Source organism: Carya illinoinensis, chromosome 4 (assembly GCF_018687715.1).
Source record: "Carya illinoinensis cultivar Pawnee chromosome 4, C.illinoinensisPawnee_v1, whole genome shotgun sequence".
Taxonomy (NCBI): Eukaryota; Viridiplantae; Streptophyta; class Magnoliopsida; order Fagales; family Juglandaceae; genus Carya; species Carya illinoinensis.
In genome coordinates this window covers 16,589,060-16,612,915 of record NC_056755.1, presented here as the reverse complement: position 1 = coordinate 16,612,915, position 23,856 = coordinate 16,589,060, and the positions used below count along the sequence as shown (strand labels likewise).

Genomic DNA, 23,856 nt, shown 5'->3' with positions numbered 1-23,856 from the left:
ATAGCTCGTGACATTTTGAGTATTCTAATTTCTACAGTTGCATCTGAATCTACTTTTAGTGTTGGTAGGCATATCATTGATCAGTTTAGGAGTGCACTGAAACTAGATATTGTTGAAACATTATTCTGCACAAAAGATTGATTATATGGCAAGGAAGCTGAAGTCGAGGGTAACATTATTTATTTATTTTATTAAATACTATCTTAATTCTTTTCTTAATGTCATTTTTTTTAATAGGAACACAATAAATGAACGAGTTAACTGAAGATATAATGAAGTTGGAGACCAACAAGACCAATGAGAACGCTACACTTCCTTCAGTTCCTTCTGTGGGTTTATAATTTGTTTAGATATGTGTGTGTGTGTAATCGTATTTAGAATTATAACATTAATATTTATAATGTGTGTTTATATCACATATTTGGTACTCTTGGATGTAATGTAATAAGTAATAGTTGGACTTGGGTAGGTGTTCTAACTATGCACTGCAGCACTATGCAATATGTTGTGCGTTTGTTACTTTGTTTATCATATATAGTATTGTTGGGATTTTAATTTCGATATATTTATTTTTTAGATTGTAATTTGTAGTTGTAGTTAGTTTTATATTTTTAAGAGACATTGTGATTTTAATATTTATAAAAATTATTCAGGTCGGGTTAAAATGAGTCGTATTATTTCATGTTAAGCTTTTCTTAGAATTCATTAACAAGTCATAATGGGTTGTGTCGTATCAATCCGTTATCTTAATGGATTGTGTTAAAGTTTAATATTTTGATACAAAATCTTAACTGGTTGTGTTCGGGTTGATCCGTTAATTGTAATATACATGTCTTGATATAACTCGTTAACACGATTTGACACTCCTAATTTCAAGTTTCAAATAACGTTGATTTGAATATATGGGGTTGTAATTTCTAATGGATCTGTGATTTTGGCTTTGCATGATAAATTCAAAACCTATGATTTTGAAATGAATTTGAGTGAGAAATAATTTGCAAATATTTTCATGTTGATGCAAGCAGGCTCCAATGGGTCAAGATTCTTGGCCTAATACAGTGCAGTCAGAATTTTTTTGAAGGGAAATGCTACCATAATGCCTTAGCGATGCTGCCCAAGTGTACTGTTAAGGTAAAAAAATTACTTAATAAATAAGCAACTAATTTTAAATACATTAATAATTTTTTTACTTAATAATTAAAAAAAATATGAAAATAAAATTAATAAAAAAAACCACCTAAACAATAGGTCCGACGGTATGTTTCAGCTGACATACTAGCAGCTCTTTTTGTAAGGGAGCAGTGAGGAGATGGGGAGAAAGAAATGAGAGTTTTGACTTTGGGATATAATCCAGTGTGGTAAAATCACTTTTAGAAAAGCCCAATTGCTAACGTGTCGTTACCGTATTCGTAGGTGTAAAGATTGGAAAACCACATCATCCGGTCTGAAGTATTTTTAATTTTAATTATCAATTATGAACAAGAAGCTGCGTGCGCGAGCATCGCTCTTGTCAACAATGAACCAAACCATTCAATCTCCTCAACAACGATAATGGATAGGCACATCCAAATCTTCCTTCACAGGCTATCCTTCGCCTCCATCACCATAGCCACCCTCACCCTTCTCCTCCTTTTTCTCCAAACCCCGCAGACCTGCGTCCCCCCCAACTCCCCTCCCAAACCCCACCTCAAATTCCCCAGGTCCACCTGCGACTCCTCCCCACGTGAGCTCGTCCCCCTCGACAAGAAGAACCGCCGCCTCTGGTCCTCCAGGGCCTGGAAGTCCCAAGTCTCTTCCTTTTCTCACTTCTTCACCTCAATCCGCCATCTGGGTCTCCTCCATAACCACTCCAAAGTCCTCTGTGTCTCCGCCGGGGCCGGCCACGAGGTCATGGCCCTCTCCAAAGTCGGCATTTCGGACGTAACGGGTGTCGATTTGGTTGACTCGCCGCCTCTGGTGAGCCGGGCGGATCCGCATGACTTGCCGTTTTTCGATGGTGCGTTTGATCTGGTGTACACTGGGCATTTGGAGGAGGCTCTGTTCCCGGCGAGGTTCATTTCAGAGATGGAGAGGTCGGTGAGGGATAATGGGGTGTGTGTGGTAGTTGTGCAAGAGTGTGGGCATGAGGAGGTGAGGGAGATTGCGGATTTGTTTAGGCATTCTTCTTTTGTTGGCGCGGCGAATGTCAGTTTGATTGGATTGAGAATGACAAGGATTGTAATGAGAACTAGTAAGTCTAATTGATTGATTCCTGGTCTGATTGGTTACTTTCTTTGATTGTTTTGTATTTGTAAGTGTTGTTTTTTTTTTCTTTTTTTTCTTTTGTTTTTTTTTTTTTTCCAATGATTCTGTAGCAGTGAATTGATAACGATGTTACGATTAGTGAATTGATAATGAATTAAAAGATGAATCTTAGGGAACTTGATTGGTGAATTAGATGAAACTATAGAATCTTGTTATGTATTGTTATGCTGTACGAAATATCAAATTTAATGGATGAATGAAATAATTTAGATTTGTTTTACTTGTATCCTCATTCTTGTGATTGTGCCTCATGCATCAAGCACCCAGTTTTATAATGTTGTTCTGTTTCTTTGAGCGTCGGGAATCAGGTGTTATCTTGATCTCCTAAGCACCATCAAAACAGAGCTCAACAGCATAAAATTGTAGTAATAATTCGGGAACTGTATTTCAAAAATGTGGAAATTCTTGTTGATGGATGTAGAGATTCTTGGTGTTCACAAGATGCCCCAGAGCTTCAATTGCAGATCTTGAAATCTGTGTTGTCATTTGATTTGCACATTGGCAATACTATATTTTACATCTTTGAGAAATGCGAGTCTTTGAATTCCGAGTACAAAGTGTTTAATGTAATGACTAATTGGGATGTGGTTCTTTGCACTGGAATGAAAGTTCGTGCTGGGATTTTGTTTGTTCTTTCTCCTAAGTCCTTCAAAATACTTTTGTAGTAACTTGCTGCCTTGCTGGTCCTTCCATGGAGCGAGACCCAAGTTACGCATAGTTCTTTCAGCCGAATTAAGAAATATGAATCAGTTTTAGTGGATTGGAATGATCTAAGGGTCTCAGTATCCATAATTTTGACACTTGGACTCCCTGAGTTTTATCCTATGGTTTTGCAAAGAATAGGTTCGATGAAGAGGGCTTGAATATCAGTGGCAGGGTACATTATGAAAAAGTGGGGCTCATTACTGCACTGTTTATTCACATAGACTGGACTCTGTATCTCTGATATTTGCAAATATTTAAACACTCTTACGGAGCCTGCTGACTGGCCTGCTAAATTAGATATCGCCAAAGGCACGGATTTCGGCATGTAAGATCAACATTTACTATTATCCCAACGTATAAAATGGAGGTATGCCAGCTGACCCCATCTTCTGCAGGCTACATTAAAGGCTTTCTTTCAGGTTTTCATATCATACTTGAAGCAGGGGGACTGTGCAGGATTAATCAAGATTACAGTTCTGAATAACATTTGTGTAAGGCTTCTGTTCATACTTCCCTACTCGCATGATGCATGTTCCCATTGCACCTAAATCATTTGATTGCCTCATTGCTTTGGTTTTCCCCAGGGAAACAGACTTGGGAATGGGCATAATATTCACGGTTTAACTGGGTGAAGCTTTTTAGAGAGGAGCTGTCCATCTCCAGAAAATGATATTTTCAACATTTTCGGAATGTAGTTATGGCTTGCGATAGCAAGTCATTCGGGCATCTTGAATTCGATACTAATTAGAGAAAATCCATAGTTTTGATACTTTTATTCTGCTCAGGAATTTCGTTGTTCCTGCAGTCAGGTTTAGCCCCGCGGCACCCAGCAAAAGAAGAGAAGAAGCACTCTTTTCTTTTGAGTAATTGGTGCCTCCAACGGCATAATGATGGTTACCGTTCATAGTATTTTCTGGTTATTTTTAGGAATTTTAGTTGGTGCTTAGGGAGTACTGTTAGTCACTCAAATCTCCTGCCGTCTGTAATTTAAGAGTGGCAAATCATGTTTTTGCATTGTGTTTGTGTAGTATCAAGTCATGAACATTATACTATATAGGTCAACCTAAACCCAACTCATTAAGCTAAACTTATCAAACTTCTAAATCCTAACCCAACCTATTTAGATAACGGGTTGCGTTATATCACCTGTTTATTAATTAATTAGAAATATGTTTACACGAAATGTATAACTCATTTCACCTAATTAACATAATTTTACATAAAAGTTAAAATCTATATTTAATAATAACTACAATATCTTAAAAAATATATATTAATATTTTTCAAAGTTTAACATGCAATAAAACCAATATTACAAACCATATAATAACAAAGATGAACATAGTTCTAAAATTATAATCCCAACAATAAAAGTATAAGCATATTGAGAAATATCAATATTACAATTTAACAATAATAAAATTTTAATTTTAAAATAAATTATGAATAGGTCAAAACAAATTGACTTCATGTTAAGTAAGTTTACCCATTTATAATCATATTTTAACGGGTCAACCCGTTTTAAATCGAACCCGTAAACATCAAACACAGACTTACTAATTTTGTATAATATTTGTATTAGATTTACGGATCGTGTCATATATTGTTACTTTTAATCTATATTGAGCTTTTAGGAGTGTTTACTTCTTCAATAATAAATAAGTAAAAGAGCGCTTGAATCTTTTGGTGATAATCTGAAGTGGTCCAGTGATTCGAAATTCCTTTACACATTGGAGCCTGCTTGTGGATTGTGCAAATCTGCTGGTATGCCTTCAAACTCATGCACTGGGGTGGAATTTCGGTATACAATCGGATTTTTGCATTGAGAGTGCTTTAATGAATGTGTTTTTGAAATGTGGAGCAATGTCTATTTTTGTGTCGGAGCAATGTTCAGATTTTTGGGCAAGTCCAATTTACAAGTGGAGTGGTTTGCTAAGCCTTTGATTCCTTTGTTTGGACTTTGGAGGGTTGGAGCTATATGCGCATATATGGGGCCGTGGGCTCTTTGGAGGAGAGGTGTGGTATTGGAGGAGATCATTAATCAAGAGCCGTGGAGGAAAAGAGACATGGGAGATGGCTGAAAGCCTGAATCTTTGATATCAAAGATGGTTGGATTTGGAGAAGGAAGAGTTGAGAGTATAGATATTGGAGGGCGGCAACCGTAGCGTTGAAACTGGCTCCCTTGTGAGCTTTGAAGACATTGGAGTTGGAGGTGATAGGCAATGAGTTTGGTTGTCGAGATTTGCATTTTTGGGATATTGCTGTGATGTGACCTAAACTTTGCTACTCATTATTTCTCACACACTATACTTGTTTTTTTAAAAGAATTTTTTAATTTTTTTTAAATTAATTAAATTCTTCTACTTATTATCTATACACCCAAGAGCGAGATTCGGCCGATTAGGATAGGAGAAACTAACCAAATTAGCCATTTTTGGACTAGACCGAATTAGGTCCGATCCAATTTTTATAGGACCAAATTCATTTAGTCTGGGCCCACTCTAAGAGTTTCTCACCCTTGACCAGACGGAATGAAAATAAAAATATATATTTTATTATGTATATATATTATTTATATAAATAATTGTATATAATTCATTATTAATATATTATAATATTACATAAGTATTATATTCTTTAATGTATAACTATAATATATAATACTAGTATATATTAATAAATTAACATATTATAAGAGTTATAGTATAAATTATAATATGTATAAATGTATAATAGTATTAGTATAGTTAACTTAATATGTTAGTATTAAATCACTATAACTACATAGAGTATTATTTAATATAGTATTACCAATTTATCATTAACCTATAGTATATTCGTAATATTACTAGTATAGTTATTAGTTATAGTATTGGTACTAAGTTTATAACTATATATATATTTAAATCAATGTATTATCATATTCTTTAATGTATAACTATAATATATAGTACTAGTATATATTAATAATTGTACAATTTATTATATAATTTTCATTTAATAAGTCACTTAATTTTAATTTAGTATTTTAAATAATTTTTTTTATTAATCAATTTTTAAAAAAAAAAAATGGTTGGACTTAATGGACTGGATATGACCGATAGCTACCGGTCTAGTCCAGTCCCTAAGAATGTTCAGTCTGGAGAAAATAATGGACCAAAAATTTCGGTCCATTACCCCCCTAGATCAAACCGGATCAAACCGTTCTCATCCTTACATATATTACACATTTGATAAGAAAAAATAAATAAAATAAAATAAAAAGTACGATGTGTGAAAATAATAAATAAAATTTATCTAATAATTTTTTTTATGCAAAGTGTGGCAGACTTTCACAATGTTGCCATGTTGGTGTATTGGATACTATAATAAGCATAATTGCAAATATAACTTTTTATATTTTTTTATTAATATTATTTTTTTATATTATTGATACAAAGATATTTGTGTTTTGAAATTCTTTTTACAATCTATAAGGTCAAATCCACAATAATCGATGTGTTACTCACTTAATTATGAGCAGAATGCTTAGATTAGAGTTAATTTCATCTCATCAATCTCAATTCATTGTATTTTATTTAATTTAATTATTATAATTTTATTAAATTTTTATAAAAAAATAATAAAAGATTTAATTTTTTTAATTTTAAAATAATATTATTATTAAAAAAATTAAAATTATAATAATATTTTATTTAATTTTTAATTTTTATCAACTCATCGCATTATATCTTACCGTCGAAACCTCAACTAACTTTTAAGAGACGGTGTTAAGTTCTCTAGCCTGTCTAACTGATTGCAAGATGTAGAAAGTAGAAAGTCTTTGATTTCTAGAGTTAAGTTGAAGTAAAATATTGGTGATCATTAATTAATGATAATATCTAGAAACTAGAACTATTCCCTATGCTATTTTACGGTTTAGAGTCTTTAGACAGTTAGACTCTCGTTATCAAAATGTGGAAGCGATATATATATATATTTACACACATATGAGCTGTCCGGCCTTGAATGCTGAACCTAATTGTTTGATGTGACTAAAGGTTTGGTAGTAATGCTTATGTACAAGATTAAAGTGTCACTCATGAAGCCTAGCTTAACATCGAAAACAACACCACCTTGATCCAGCAAATTGCAATTAAAATTGAAAGGAAAGTTTTTCTTATCATTTTTACATTTTATATATTATTTTTATTTTAATTATTTTTATTTTTTTATAATAAATATGTAATGTATAGATGATTAATTTAATTAATTTAATAAGAATAAAATAAAATAAAAAATACTATTTTAATATATAAAATATATAATATAAAATGATGTCTAATATTCCCCAATTAAAAATGACCGTATTTCCTTTTCTTCACTTTATAGTTGCCGACACAAATGATACAATAACAGCCTGTCTAATGATTTGCTTGCAAGAATAGTTGGCCATTTTCAGTGCCGCTAGAGCCTAGAGATCATAAATGCAGTTACCCTACATTACCCCCAATAAACCCAAATTATTTCTGCTTTGCACAAATAAAAGTTTGTCGTGAAAAGGCCAGGACACCAAATCTCTTACTGACACTACTAGAGATCTGGGTCTCGTTTAGATCATGTTAAGTTGAATTATTACGATGAGTCGTTTGTTTTTATAAATAATAATGAGATAAAAAGATGAAATGAATTTTATTTAAAATATATTTATAAAAAATTAGAAGGAATTATAAATTCTGTAAGTAAAAAAATATTAAGTTAAAAAAATTATAAATTTTACTTATAAAAAAATTTTGAATCGAAATAAATTTAATAATTTAAATATTAAGTATTTAAATATTAAATTCGATTTAAAATTAAACGAACGGACGATAATTTTGACTCTCAATTTTATACAGCAAAATTGCAGCTGGGTCCTTATTTGTTTTGTTGGTGTTTCCAGTATATTTTATCAGTGGTGTGATTGGAGAGGCAGATACGAGGTTATAAAGAATGCGTCCCTATTGACCACAAATGAGTTGACCGAAGTGGTTGAGTACTGCTGTAAATTTCAAACAAACCTAACTAGTGACAATTATATACAGCAAGATTTTTATTAACTGACAGTTTGACAATTGACGGAATCCAAATACAGCTAGATCGGCAAGGAAAAGCATTAAATTAGCTACCATATTTCTCTAGTCTTTAGGCTAGATCTTTTGTTCCATGAATCTTTCTGTTAGCTTCTTTTTCATGTTTAATTAATCTGTTATGAAGAATAGTAAAATCCTTAAGCCTGCAGAGAGCGACAATATTATAGGGTGAATTGGCCAGACCATATAAAACATGCTGCAAATTAAAGGATATTCCACACAGGAATACGAATAACGCTCCAAGACATTATACTTTTCCGTCAGCAGTTCCTTAGAGTTCGCATCTACACGTTTTGGACACGAGCACTTCAGCTTTACTGGAAAAAGTTAACAGAAAGCAAGACAAAGTAGGACAATGCAAACAAGAAAATCCAAATACTTCCGCGGAATCTGTTAATTACACCGGTACGTCACTCATTATCTTGTTTCTGGGTCAATATGACACCCCTTCACATTGAGACTAATGGATGGAAAATTCTAGAAATAAAAATTTGAAAAAAAAAAAAAATGTTTGTATGTCTCAAGATATGAACACAGCTCAGTGAACATCATTCCTTCTTCTGGTAACCCGAATGTAGCAAAAAACAGCAGCAAAAATAACAGTGACAAGCCCCCCAATGATCACACCCCCACCAGCAACAGATTTATCAGAGTGGTGCTTGCCCAGCCGTCTGGCCGGCGAAGGAGCTTCAGCCACTTTGGAGTCTTCCTCACCCTCTGATGACTCTGCAGCACTAGAAGCAGGCTGATCCGCAACTCTAGGCACAACCCCAAGCATCCCAACCTTGTTCTGAACCTCTTCCCCAAGTGGGTTCGACTCTAAACCCTTAGATTTTTCGGCCATGGCTTCGACCCCCAAGATTACAGCCATTATAAAGCAAACCAGACCGAGCCTCCCCATGTTCTAAACGGTCTGCAGCATACAAGTTCAAGGGCTTGACTCAGTTTCTGATATTAAGGTTTAGACAGACAGGTGTGTGTGCAGGGAAATTTTAGGTTACAAATGGGAGGTGAGTCGCTTGTTGGAGGCAGTGTATATAAAGGGAAATGGACGGCTTAGCTTTTTGGGCGTGAACGTGTGGTTTGAAGCTGAGGGGAAGGTTCCTCTGGGAGCTGTTTGGGCGCGCCCCATGTGCCATAAAGAGAGATTTATGAGAAGGGGGGAGAGGTGGAGTTTAAGGACAGCTTCTGCTCCGAGGAGTTGAGCAAAAGTGTGTCAGTGTCTGTATTTCTCGTCAAAGCTCAGCAGGTGAAGCGTGTATGGGAGACACCTGTTTTGGCTACTCAATTCTGAGTAGGTGAATCAGTTATTGGGAAACACCTGTTTGGCTACAAAATGACAAGGAATTACAACTGGATTCTCTCCTCTCCTCTCCTATGCTGTTGTGTTGGGATTTGATATACGCTGGAGTTGTAAAGGGTTCGGATTCTGTTACCATCGACAGCAACAAAACTAGTTATTTTTTCATCCTTTTTTATGATTTAAGTAATTTATAAGTAACAGTCATTTTAGCATTTTTGTAATATATTTTTGGATTTTATAAATAAAAATGAATTTTTTAGTTAAATTAAATGTATAAATTAACGTAATTTTATATAATATATTAGATTATAAAATTATTTTTATTATAAAATAAATATAATTATCATATAAAATTATATCAATTTATAAATTTATTTTTATAAAATATCTTTATAACTATATAATTTCTCTTGATGAGAATAATAATTGTGTTATAAATTTTCTTTTGTCTCTCTTTTTTTTCTTTAAATATTTTGAAGCTTAAATAAATAAAATGCTAAAAATGTAAATGGCCAAATGAAAAAAGTGGTGGGAAGGCTTTAAAAACTCTTTTTCAAAGCCGAATTATATGGTAAGCACCAATTAATAATACTAATAGACATATTCCTGATAGATATAAACACTACAGTTGGAAATCATGTAATCCACCATAAAAATAGACATTCTAACTATTTAAATTACATAATCATCATAAACTCTTCAATTAAAAGTTAGGTGTTCTGATTTTTAAAGTAAATATAGTAGAGTAATCTTCACTCCATACTCATTTTATCACACTCCTTCCTAGTCGAGCAATAAGCATCGTGCCTTTGATGAAAGTAGAAGATTTTTTCAATTTTCTTCAACTAAATGGTGAAGAATAAAATCAGTCCTTTGGAATAAGAGGTCGTTTTTCTTGTTGATAAAATAATTAAAAATTAAAACTAACATTGCCTAAATGAAAAATCTGGTTATGATTAATTCTGCGCACAATATGCACATCATTCAATATGATTGATCAGAAAGTTAAATTTTAATGAAAATTATGTCAATTTAAATTTTAAATATAAAGATAGTAACATTAACACGCAGATCGGTAGGCGAATTTACTTGTACGTAATAAAATTTTTATATAAATATAATATAATGATAAGCATTACCATCTTTTAGGGGTATAAATTCATATGCAGATCTGAATATTTACCATACACAGAGATTACAAATACAAAATGATATGGTTTCATTTATAGGATAATTTTGTTTTAAATATAAAACCCAATATATATATATATATATATTTTATAACAATATAACCGCACCCAGTAAGGGCGAGCGCAAAAAGGTGGTACCTCATTTTCTCTATTATTTTAACTGGCAATGTAAAAACCAGGCCAGTTTCCATAAAATAATAATTTTGGTTTGAATTGAAAGCATATACAGTTGGCATAACAGCTAGAGCTAGTTTGGTAAGTATAGCTGAGTACTCATTCCCTCTGTGCTCTTTTCATTTAATAGGACTCAACTTTTTTAAACTGTTTGGATTTTGAGTTGGTCTAATTAAAAAAATAAAATAAAATGATACACCAAATCGGACGGCATCAAACTTAATTGAAAGAATGTCAGTGATATATTTAATAAATGTGTAATTCTTCATATAATTTTAGGTAAATAAAAATAAAAATTATTGTGTAATACATTTACGTAAAATAAAAAGATATTAAAAAATTGTTAAAAATATAACTATATATAAAATTAGATATCGATAATTTATCACATATATAAAAAGATTAAATTTAAAAAAAAAAACTTAATATATGTTTCATATTTTGGACGATAATATTTCATAGAATAATATTTATCTATTATTATTTTTGTAATAAAATATTTAAAATTTATTTTCTTCGTAGAAACGATCAAGTGGTCGATTTTTAAGAAGATTATCTTTTATTTTAATATGTAAGCTAATTTATCAACTTTAATGTAAAATCTAGATATTTTTGTATCACGTTAAATGTACAATCCTATAATTGAGAACTTAAATAAATTTTTCTTACTCAATAAAGTCTAGAGAATGAAACTTTTTAACTATTTTCTATATAAATCAACAATCTTAAAGGTTTTTTTTTTTCATTTTAGATTTTATATTAAGAAGTCTAATATTATATGACAAAAAACTTTATGATCCATATTACTAAATTTATTATTTATCTTAAATTTAGTTTTAATTTAATTTTAGGGAGGTCACGTCTTTGAAAATAGATAATATATAGAAATTATATAAAATTTTTGGACTATAGAAAAAAATTTGAAGAAAGACATTTATGTATATATATTAAAATTTTAGAAAATAATTTTAGAGACTACATGGGGATTATAAATTTCGGACATAAAATTTTAAAAAGAGAAAGTTAGAATACATAATACCCATTTCAATAGTGCGATGGACAACCAAACACTATGTTTTTATAAAAAGAAATGATATTTATAATTATAAAATTATATATATTTATTTTTTATTAATAGTTAAGAATGTTTAAAAAATATTTAAATAAAATTAAAATTAAAAAAAATCATTTATATTAGCATACATTTTTAGTGGATATTATTTAACAAAGCTGTTGTGTATAGTCAGGATATTCAGTCGCTCTGGAGTCGGCTGACATAACATTACATTAGCAGCTATTTTAATTAAAATAAAACAAGGAGGCAAAATATTATTTTTCTTAGTTTATTGTACATTTGACGAATGCCTTGATCAAAAGGAGCCCTTTGAGCAAACTGCGGCAGTTCTCTTAAGAGGTTAAGGCAAAGGCGGCGGCGAAGGCGAGGCAGTTCTCTCAATTGCTGTGAGTTGAGCTGGTGAGGAGGTTTTCTTGAGGCCATAGCCACTCGTCCCGTACTCCTCTTGCGGCTTTTGCGGTGGTGGCTACTTAGAACAGCTCCGTAGCAAAGAGCGGTTTCACCTCGGCTTTGGTCGCTCAGGCTCTGCGAAGGGAACGAGCTTAGCTGGACTGAACTCGGTTCGGCACTTAGAAAGTGCTTTGTGCACTTAGATTCATTAGCACCAAAACAAACAGATTTCTTTTTGCCTCGCCAATTTCACGCAATCTATAGGTTCAGTCTCATTCTCCTCTGATTGAGACATAGTTCAAATGAAATTTTTGCAGTTTTCGAAAGCAATAAATTTGGTGCTTCTCTCACTTCATTCTATTGGAAGATAGTGAAGCGGCAAATTGTTGGACGCTAGTGAAGAGATAAATTGCGTTAAGGGAGCTTGTATGAAGAGAAATGAGTCAACTTTGATGCTCTTTTCAGATTTTGAAGATATCAATTTGAATTAGGGTGGATTACAAAGTGGACAAATGGAGATGGAGGGGGATGGATTTAGGTATAAGATATAGAGAGGAAGAGGAAAGAGAAAACAAGATGGAGAGGAACAAGGATAGGTCCGACAGAGATGGAAATGGAGGGAGACAAGGGGAAATGAAATTGAGAGAGAAAGAGACAAAGATAAAAGGAAATGGAAAGGAAAATATATAAGAAAATGAAATACATATAGTTAAGAATAAAAAGTAAGTAAAAGAAAAATATACCGTTTTATTAAATGACGTGGACACGCTGCTTGCACGCCGGTTATGTTATATGCTTGGATTTAACTTTTTTTCATTATTTAATAGGCACTTTAGAAATGTCTTTCTTTATTTATAATTTTTTTGACCTACCTTAGCATTGTCCTATTAGATTATTTAAAAGGAGTGACAGCTCATAACTTAATGCATGCTACATACAACTTGTAGGTGAGAAAATGGAAATCTCATATCATAAAAGAAAGATATTTGAGTTACTGCCCCCATCAAAAGTCAGTGGGGATGGGATCCAAGGAAAGCAGCCGCCTTAAAGCCTGTTTATTTTATAAAATGATTAAAGTACAGGTGGGCCATCCATCCGCCCAACAGACCAAAGTCAAAAGTTGCTAATTCTTCAAAGACTTTTGAACTTTTTTCAGAAGGATCCAGGTGGCGGTGAAAATCTGCACAGTCCAAGGACGCGGGAGACTTTGCACTACCGACTACTTGTACTTTATCTCTTTCTCGTTTGAACACAAGGTGAACTATAAATTAGATAATAGGGTAAAAAAAGAGAGAGGGCTAAACATATCTTATACTGTATATTTTATATATTAAAATATTATTTTTTATATTATTTTTTATTTTATTCTTATTAAATTATTTTATTTATCATCCATATATTACATATTTATTATAAAAAAATAAAAAAAAAAATAAAATAAGTGTGATGTGTGAAGTGTGAGGATGAGAATAAGATTTTTTCAAAGAAAAAACTCTACGACCTCTTATTATTTTTATAATTTCTATACATTACATTTTTTTAATTATTATTTTTTTTCTTTATTAAATATTTAATATATAGATAATAAATAAAATAATTCAATTAGTTAAAAAAAATTAAAAAAATAATACATAAAAATTTAATAAATTGAGTAGCATTACTCTAGAGTAAATGATTGATTTGCTTGCCCATTTACCGTCAAATTGATTTCTTTGGCAAGAGTTCAAAGGCTCTAAAAATTAGAATTTTTTTTAAATGATTTACCTGCTGCATTTTTCATAACATATTTCACAATAACGTATTAAATGAAGGGTATTTATAAAAATATGTAATGCAATTTAGGCTTAGTTGACTATTTGGGTCGAAAAATACTATCAATTTATCTTATATTATCATTACAATTTTTATAAATTTATACATAAAATATAATAAATAATTCAATTTTTTTAAATATAAAAATAATAATAATATTATAACAATATTTTATTTAATTCATTTCATTTTAACTCATTATCCAAATTTAACCTAACTATCCAAACCAAACCTAAGCATTTAAAATCATACAATTCAAATATGTGACCTCTATTGTTTTAACTTAATGTATTCATTCATATTTAGGATCCGTTTGGCAAAATAATTATTTTTAAGTATTTTCATATATATTTTTTTTAGACATGACTCAAATATAAGGATAAAGTTACGCTCACCGCTGCTGCATTCAGCTTGACGTGGCAGGTCCATGTGGCATGTTTTATAGGCTAAACAATTTCATCCTCTTTAAGCGCCAAAAACCCATTCCCAAGCTTCGTCAATATTCAAACCCATTCCCCCAAAACCGAGCTTGGTCCCTCCGTGTCTTACGTCTTCCTCAACCTGCAAACCCATTCCCATTCCCATTCCCGAGCTTGGTCAAGGACCTCCGTGTCATCAACCTTCAAACCCATTCCCGTAAACTTGGATCTCTGTCGTGTTCAACTTAAAGCCAGAAAAATTTCAAGCCAGTAAGCTTGGATCTCCGTCGCCTCAACCTTCAAACCCATTCTCGGTAAAAGCTTCGTCCCTCCGTCGCCTCAAACTACAAGCCAGAAAAATTTAATCCCGTGAAGTTTGGTCCCTCCGTCGCCTCAACCTTTCAAACCTCTTCACGGTAAAGCTTCGTCCCTCCTTCGCTATAGAACTACCGTGAAGCCATAAAAATTTCATCCCCTGAAGCTTGGTCCATTCCCGTGAAAGCTTCTTCCAATCTACCTAATTTTTTAAATTTCATCTTCTTCAAGGGCGAGAAACCCATTCTGTCATTTCCATCCAGACCAAACCCTAATACCACTGAAAAAAAAATTCGTCTTCTTCATCGCGAGAAACCCTCAGTTGTAGCCACTCGCCGTTCCCCGTCGCCACTCACCGTTGTTACGCCAACAAAGGAAAGGACATTCTATGATTCTGACTTCCCTGAAAAAGGCTGCCGGCTGAAAACTTCTTTTGATTGCGTTGGTAGGATCCTTTGAATTCTGTTCATTATGATTCTTATGATTGTTTTCAACATTTCTATGTTCGGTGCACGATTATCTTCTTTTCGCTTATCTTAATGATGCCATATAATGAGGAATCTTGTGCCCTGCATTGAAGAAGTTCTGTGGTTGGTGGCCATTGTTCGGGGCACTCCTTAGCTGTATCAAAGAGAACCCGAACTATCTTTTTCTTTCTCTCTTATTTAATTTCTGTAGCTTCGGCACTGTAGAATTCGGAACTGATAGAGCATCTACTGGTTGGTGGACATTTATCATTTTTATTTTTTGTGAAATTTAATAAAAACTTACACAATAGTTTGCCCTTTCTGTTTTGTAAATTGATGCATTGGATTTCCTTTTATTTAAAAGTACACAGCAAAACAGAGTGACCATCAAAACATTACCCTAATTTTGGCATATACACTTACATGCAACTGTCCACACCACATTGCCTTGTAGAGTAAATAAATTGATGAACGAAAGAACAAGTTTAAATATATCTGTGTGTATATACATAATGTTGTTATATCCATGTGGTTTGCTGGTAAGTCACTTTGCTTATTAGTCAATGTGGCATGATTAAATTTATATCTTGTAGCATAGTGATTCTTGTGTTCGTATCCCTAAAAAATGATTACCTAATTATGAATAATTCATATGTTAGAGACGAAGTTCTCTTGAGAATCAAGGGGAAAATTATCTTCCTTATGGCAAAAGCTGTAGTCTTTACTTCTCTCCTAAGTTTAGGTACCGTAGAACAATAAATAAGGATAATTTGGTTTGAGCTCCAATGCCTCTTGCAGTTTTTTATTTTTATTTTTTAAATTCCATGGCGTATTTGGTATTTTTACCTCCATTATTTTTGTATAATCTCTTTGTGTATGTAGTAGGTTTCTTTCTCCAATAGGAATTATGAGTTTGGTACAGTTTCAATATAATACCTGTTTCTCCATTGGATAGGCGTTATCAATAGAAATCTTGAGGTTTCATATTTTCTTGGTCAATGACAATTAAAGATATGCCTCTCTGTTTCATTCCATTCTTCAAAAGGACATGCTGGACTGCATATAAATAACTTGCATCACTCCCTCCAAAATGACATGTACTAACCAAAACAGAAGGCTGTCTTCCTCATCCTCAATGAAGCAAGTCTCTAGCAAAACCACATCTACTTGGTAGACCTGTAGTGTGGGAATTGAAAGAGTTAAGTTGATTTGGCTATTATCTCTTGCTATAGAGTAATTTTAGCTTTCACTCCTCATATTTTCCACTTTGTCCTCGGTTATATCATCTTATCACCTGCCTAATTCCTTCCTCATATTGCGGTTGGTTGATTTTGAAGGTTGGGCATTCTTGCGGGTTTATTGTTGGTATGACACAGAAATACCATATGGTGAGAAGAGAATCAACCATTTAAAAACCGAAATCAAAAGATACAACTAGCAATAGATATCCAAAGAACTTGACATCGACTAGAAATAGAGACTGAGAGGCTCAAGAGAAAGTTGGATAGGGTCTGTATTTAGTAATTTCAATGTGGTGGGTACTTCGTTTAGGCTTGCTTGTTGGGAAATTCTGAGAAAAGAAGATGTAATATATTTTAGCTTAATTTTGAAGAACTGTATTTTTGCATATATTGTATTCAACTTGTATTTTATCATGAACAAGAAGTTCAAATTGGGCATTTGTAATCAAATCGTATGAGTTATAATGCACCAGAATGATTTGGTCTAATTGGGCATTTGAAGTCCTTTAATTTTGTTTGGTCAATCTGTGAAGAGTATTGATATTGGTATACATTGATGAATATTTACATTAGTACGTGAGAAGAGCTCTTATAATTTTGCACCAAAGAGATGAAGTTGAATATAAGCGAGAAAGGCGTGCATTTTTATTAGCACTGATTAAGAGAACTGATGTAAGGTGGTGTATTTTTATCTGCGGTAAAATTGGTTTCAGTTGCCGAGTTCCATAAGCATCCTAGAAATAACCAATTGTTGTAGTCCGTTCGTTCAAAGTTTACTGCCTTAATACTGAAGTGGATAGCAACAAGTAAGCTGCAAGTTCTAACGCAGACTACCTTAGCAAAACCACATCTACTTGTTAACTATACTCATACCAACAGTATTTGCTTCCATCAAGATCTAAGCATCAGCTCAGGAAAATAAAGATACATGTACAGAAATTAACTTCCATTATGTGTCTCTAATCCTCATCTCATTGGCAAAAATAATTGAGAGTAACCAAATACAATAATCAACCCTGGGGATGGCTACTATGAAACACTACAATGATTAGCATGATCCTTTTAAAGATCTTACACACTAATATAAATATAGTAAAATACTGCAATGTGCTTTGATCCTTCTCTGCCACTTTGATCCTTCTCCGGATCTTCCACACATAAGATAAAAAAAACAGTTGCTAATAAGCTTTGCAACACCTGCGGTAAAACAATTAAGCCTCTCAAATAGAACAATGACAGAATCATAAACATGCTGATGTTGATCCTTTAGCAAAAGCACAAACACGTGGAAGTGGAAAGCTAACCAGAAACAGAGCTTATGAATCAACCGAACCAGAAACAGATCTTTCATGTACTTTTCTTTCACTGCAGCAACTGTGAACTTCTCTGTCAAGCAAAACTCATGGTATTCCATTCCAAAGAAATAAAGATCATGGACATTCCATAATGTAATTTGAATTACCTGTGAGGGAGGAGCAGTCCGTCCAATGTCAAAATAATCTGCATAAATATAACTCTCATTCAAGCAAGCAGATGAATAGAAAATGCAACTGCAAAAAGACTGACTAAGAAATAGGAACAGAATATTCAAGCTAAACAAACAAACATCACAGAAAAATTTACCACAAAACAAAAAAAGTGGATTATAGAGTTGATATATTGGCCACAGCCACTAGGGATGTTGTTGCTCTGGTAATTAATAACCATCCCTCTTATAGAAAACATTAATATTTCATTTTTATTCAAGATTCAAAGAAGTCGGGTTCCCCTTTTGAACTCTCCTCTCTTCTATACAGCTCCATTCCTTCATAGTCCTTCGTAGTTGGACTTAAAAATCTGGTCTATCAAAACATACAAAAACAAAAAAGCAAACTGCAACTAAATGCGCTCTAAAAAAATATAGAATAATTGAAGTTATAATGGTATGGGGATTCGCTTCTGTTTTACAAGATTTTCCAAAGTCAGCAACCACTTGCATGAGTCTGAACCTACTCTTGTGTACTGGAAAACATTGACATTAGAAAATTATTTACTTTTTCAGTCCTTACAGTTGCCAAACATATTCAATCTTACTACCTAAAGAAATGAATTACTGTAGGAGCATCTGAAACGCTATGAAGTTAAATAAGACTAGGAAAATGATTCGACCAACTGAAAAGCTAGTTGCTTTTCTTGAAACACAAAAAAACCATATTTTTTTAGCAATATTATTTATATTTACACACCTTTGCCACTCCTGAGTGGCGATATAGCTTTCTCTTGATTTTGCTTTGTTTTTTCTATAATCTCAGAAGCGCTGCTAATTCGTTGAGGTCAAGGAATACCGCGTACACACAAAAAAAAAAAAAAGGGACAATATCAAAACTAAAAAGATGTTTCAAAACCACCTATTTCATCATAATCAATTTATACATCAAAACTTGAGGATAAAAATGAGAAATGTACCTCTCGGATTAGAGGTCGGACAAATGAGAGTTGGAAGTCGGCGCCGGAAATGGATCTCTTGCCGCGTGGACTGGATGCCGGTTATCGGGGAGCTGGAGGAAATGAAAGTAGGCTTAAATCGTGGGTTTGGAGATTTTTCACTTCTAAGAATCTGAACAGATGATAACCGGAGGATGTTGGGCGGGAGACTCTTAAAAAAAAAAATTTAAAAATGCGCGTGGCATGGCACGTGGTATGCCACCTCAAGCGGGAAACTACTGCGGTAACTATAGCATTATCCCAAATATAAATACTTTTAATTTCAAATTTTTAATTTTTTTATCCAACCATTACAATGTTTTCAAATTTTAAAAAAGAAAAAAAATATTATTTTTCATTTTTCAAAAAAATAAAACAAAAATAATATTAAAAAATTATAATAAAATGATTTTTTTAATTTTATAACATTTTTATTTAACTTTACATCTCTCATTTTTCAAAACTTAATAAAATATTTTAATTTAAACCATATCATTACCATTCAGAGATAAGATGGTGCTACTATGCCGCCAAGCGATCACCGTTGTGCCCTTAGTGTATTTGCACCTTATTGCTAATATTTAAAAAAAATACACAAACTTCTTTAACTATTAATAAATAAATAAATAAAATACATGAACAGTCCTATTGAAGGAACAAACTCAAGTGACATAGTATTATTTTCCTTCACAAATATATTGAGATATTCTAAATATCCAAATGGGCACTTATCTTTTAAATTTTCTCCCTTCGAACTCAACATAACGGTGTAAAAGTTCATATATGTTTAATTCTACGGCATTCTCGTACGGGAGGAAAAAAAAAAATCATTTCTCAAATCTGGAAAAGAAAATAAAACACAGCTTCGAATTCATTGGGATGTCTCTAATTTTACTAGTAAAATCTGTAAGTTTCGGTGAATTTGACTTGGAAACACACCACCTCATCGTTATACAGCAACTGTTCGTTAGATTAGAGAAATGCTGTATCAGGAAACATCAAATATCAAATGACCACCTGATTAGAGAAGTAGGATCAAAGTCATCAAACCCACCCACCCTAACAGAACCAAAACCAAAATATTGCCACCAAAATATGTTTTTTTAAATCAAAATCTATCCCTACAAAAGTACATATGTTTAATTCTTGCCATCACCCAAGTCGAAATATGAAAATAATATACATCATAACACTGAAGGAGGCGAAGAATTCATTCTTGATTCAAATACCCCCTCATCGTGCTCTACGCCTGGGGAGACAGAGTTCAGGTCAATGCCCTGAGTTGGACAAACTTCAGAGTCGTTTGATGTTGTAGTGCACTCAGACCCGGCAGGAGTTGCCACTGTCAATGAACCTGATGGTGTTGTTGCGACTAAAGAAGAATCCTTGGTACATTCCTTCGAGAAACAGGATATCTTAATGTTGGGAAAATTGAGGCGGGCACTGGAACCATACATGGCTCTTGCAGCCTCATCATAAGCAAAAGCAGCTGCAATGGCAGTAGGAAAAGTACCTAGCCAAAGTCTACTCCCCCTGTTTGGCTCCCGAATTTCTGCAACCCACTTCCCCCATGTCCTCTGCCGAACACCTCTGTAGTTACATCGCGAGTTCTCTGGGCCTCCCTTACCTTTCATGCATCCCTTCTTCGAACCCTTGGCAGGAATTTTCCGAACTGGTTTATCCTCATTGTTGCAAGCATCCAGTTGTTCATTATATTCTTTCCAGTTCGAAAGAATGGAGGCCAGGGATCTAGATCCATCCCCTCTAGTATGAGTTTGATCCAACTTAAGCATGCAAATTGAAGTTAGAAATGAACAGAAAAACCAAAAGAATTTCGTCGATTACCCTGCCAATGTTAGAAAGATTGACTTTCATTTTAGAACAGAAAACATTCATCATAAAAATAAATTGACTTAAATAGTTATCAACAGGCTAAAACTACAAATTAAGAGCAGATCAATAACCAGGGGATAAAATCCAAGGACAAAGGAAACTTCCCAGCACCAAACTGGCTCAACGGAAAACTACCAATGTAAAATCGGCCTACCACACACTTGTAAAATTAGAGAAGAGTTTAAGCTTGTCTACGCAAAATATATTACCAAAATTCTATTTGCCTGAAGGTTGAACTTTCCCTTAGAAGATAGAAGGTTCATGTCAATATGAAAAATTGTCACAAGTAAAAGAAAAAATTGCACAACTGATGCATGTGTGAAAAATAGATACGCAAATTGAAATTTAGACTGTGTTGAAATTAAAAAAAGAAGAAAAAAGAAGAAAAGAAAAAGAAGAAGGTAGAATTGTACATAACTCCAAAAAAGGAATGTTTCAATTGACCACGCACACTCCTTTAGGTTCACTCCAGAAAAGGGCAAAAACAAGCCGAAGACAAAGAAAGAGTAATGGACCAACGGGTACCCCAGGATATGAATGTAGAAGCTCCCCCAATGAACAATAGAAGTAAAGAATGAAGAGCAAGATCACAACATACAGCTACATGGAACACTAGCATCCATAGCAACCCCAAGAAATAAACTAACTCAAACGTAAGCTTAGAACCAAAATCGCACACTTCCAATGACTTAGCATCCATTTAGTTTAAACATCAATCTAGGTACCACATTGCATCATCATTCAGGCGTAAACAACAACATAAGATAAAAGTCCATACTCCAATTTTGAACTCAAACTGATCTTTATGCTAGATCTGGCTCTAAAGGGAACAAATTTGAAAAGATAGAAATAAAACGGTTACCTTATATTGCCACTGAAGCTCCCGGGGCAGAGCCTAGATTCTGCTACAATAAACATACAAAGAAAAACCATTTTAGGGTTAGGGCTTAGAGAGAGAGAGAGATAGAGAGCGAAGAACTAAAGGGTGCGTGTATACCTCGTGGCTCCGACTGAGTTCATCGGAGGGGGTTGGGGGAGTCTTGGATCTGGGCGATGGGAACTACGTGTCGAAGCAACAGAGTTTCAGAAATGGAAATCCCTAAAAGTACCGACTTTTGTTGATTTTGTAACAAGCCGCCGCCGCCAAACAAAAGAATCTCGCGCTATATACGCCGTTATGCAAATTACAAGCCCAGCCCATGGGCCGAGATCTCATTGTGCTTTGCTTTTTACTCATAGATGATATGAAAAATATAGCACAAGTATAATTATGTATTAATCTGTATATTAATGTGATGTGATTAGTTAAAAAATAAATTTTATTAAAAATAATATTAATTTAAATTTTAAGTACGAATAAATCAGTATTGGTACACAAATTAGTGTAGAACTATACTTGTATATAACAAAACTCTAGATGATAATATTGCGTCTCCAATTTTCTATAATTTTTTTTAAATTTTAGTTAGAAATAACATTTTTATAATTTTCTCTTAAATTTTATTCATTTTAAAAAAATTTCATACATTTCCTTGTCTATCATTTCTTTATTACATTAAAATAATTTTTTTTATATTTTTTCTTTATTATTATTTCTACTATTTTATTTCTACATCTTTAACTATTATTTATAAAATATATATTTTATTCTCTATCACTTCTTTATTATATTAAGATAATCTTTTTCTATTTTTTCTTTATTATTATTTCTACTACTTTACTTCTACATCTTTAATTATTCTTTATAAAATATATATAAATATTGATTTAGGAGATAAATAGTGACTCTCCAAATATAGGGAGTCATTATTCATATCCTGAATCTATACCTTAAAATAGGAAATCGGATGGAATGCTTATTTTGTCAAAAAATTTGATTCCCTAAAATTTAGAGATTTGGAGAGTATAGAGAACTAGATGAGAATGCTCTAACACATATCAAGATTTTTAAAATTTTTATTCACGAACTTTGCTACTCATCATGCCAAATTTCCAAGCACCACACATATTTTTATTTGTTTTATTCCTTCAAGAGCTAATTTAGTTCTTCTACTCATAATTTCTATACCAAATACTTGCGAAGGAAAAAAAAAAAATTAAAAGATAAAAAAAGTATGTGCGATGTGTGGTATTTAAGATGATAAATATATTTTTTCTTTATTTAAACACTTTTAAATATAAAAGAAGAGTAATACTAGATAAAAACCCCAAATGTACAAGTTATGAACAAATCTTTTGTAAAATTGTGAGCTCCTTCGAGAAAAAAAGTGAGTTTTTCATTTTATTTTATTTTTATTATGGTGGGATTCACTTTTTTATAAAGAGCTTGCGTGAAATTTGTAAAATTGGGATTTATATAAATCATTTCTCGTGAGAGAAATAGAAAGCATTAACTATATTTAATATTATTTAAAAAAATTCATTATAGTAATAAATATTGTAAGATCACTTATGAGTTATGTGTCTATATATTCGACTTAAAATCTTAAAAATCTAAGAAATCTTTTTCAATCTTATAAAATTTTTTAGAGAAATGATATTTGTAATCCTATATGTGTAAGTTATGTGTATTACTTTTTAAAAAAATAGATAAATTTAGAACCCACATGAAACAATTATTTTTTTAATGATGAACTCTAATTTTTTTTAAAAAAATCATGCAGAATTTAAATATTTTAAAACTGTATCTAACTTATTATTATAATTGTTTTGATAGGTTCTACAATAAAGAGTGGATTGGTTTTCCAAGTCTCTTGTGCTTGCTCCTCTTGTGTTTGGTATTTAGGAGGGTTACAACTCGTCAAAGTTACTAATTAAAAAAGAAAAAAACAGAATTAGGATAGGAGAAGATGTGAGTAGGGGAGATAAAGAAGACAATGACAAAGGAATAAAAAAATCTCCCCAAGTCCTAATTATCACGTTGATGAGGGGGAAGTAGGTGGTTATGTTTGTGGAGAGTGATTGAGGAGAGAGGAAAGAACTTCTCTCTGATAT

The 23,856-nt window shown here is 32.6% G+C and overlaps 2 protein-coding genes and 1 long non-coding RNA gene across 5 annotated transcripts; 2 read left to right on the top strand and 1 right to left on the bottom strand.

Moving 5' to 3' along the window:
- The first annotated feature begins 1,478 nt into the window (after window positions 1-1,478).
- Window positions 1,479-4,113, top strand: LOC122306669. Of its 2 annotated transcripts, XR_006241491.1 has the most exons (4): window positions 1,479-2,230; window positions 2,970-3,334; window positions 3,405-3,500; window positions 3,594-4,113. XR_006241491.1 is itself a non-coding variant. In XM_043119128.1 (3 exons), exons 1-2 carry the CDS (start codon window positions 1,552-1,554, stop codon window positions 3,491-3,493), a joined length of 768 nt encoding a protein of 255 aa, XP_042975062.1. In that variant the 5' UTR covers window positions 1,479-1,551; the 3' UTR covers window positions 3,494-3,500; window positions 3,594-4,113. The 2 variants fall into 2 exon arrangements, 1 of the variants encoding a protein (XP_042975062.1); XM_043119128.1 differs by lacking the exon at window positions 2,970-3,334.
- Window positions 4,114-14,540: 10,427 nt separating this feature from the next.
- LOC122306781 lies at window positions 14,541-16,994 on the top strand. Its single transcript, XR_006241514.1, has 2 exons — window positions 14,541-15,243; window positions 16,311-16,994. It is a non-coding gene; the product is annotated as an uncharacterized LOC122306781 (long non-coding RNA).
- A 3,057-nt stretch (window positions 16,995-20,051) lies between these two features.
- Window positions 20,052-22,016, bottom strand: LOC122308255 (putative dehydration-responsive element-binding protein 2H). Of its 2 annotated transcripts, none has more exons than XM_043121476.1 (3): window positions 21,860-22,016; window positions 21,725-21,764; window positions 20,052-20,815 (listed from the first exon to the last, which is right to left on the bottom strand). In XM_043121476.1, the coding sequence occupies exon 3, from the start codon at window positions 20,760-20,762 to the stop codon at window positions 20,154-20,156; it is 609 nt and encodes a 202-aa protein (XP_042977410.1). In that variant the 5' UTR covers window positions 20,763-20,815; window positions 21,725-21,764; window positions 21,860-22,016; the 3' UTR covers window positions 20,052-20,153. The 2 variants fall into 2 exon arrangements, with proteins under 2 accessions (XP_042977410.1, XP_042977411.1); XM_043121477.1 differs by having other exon boundaries at window positions 21,725-21,767; window positions 21,860-21,992.
- Window positions 22,017-23,856: the final 1,840 nt, after the last annotated feature.

Excerpts from the sequence above, each read along its gene's own strand:
- LOC122306669 (XM_043119128.1), top strand. The coding sequence starts at position 1,552 with ATGGATAGGCACATCCAAATCTTCCTTCACAGGCTATCCTTCGCCTCC. Across the intron at positions 2,231-3,404 it reads AAGGATTGTAATGAGAACTA|GCTACATTAAAGGCTTTCTT; the intron begins GTAAGTCTAATT and ends CATCTTCTGCAG.
- LOC122308255 (XM_043121476.1), bottom strand. The coding sequence starts at position 20,762 with ATGCTTAAGTTGGATCAAACTCATACTAGAGGGGATGGATCTAGATCC.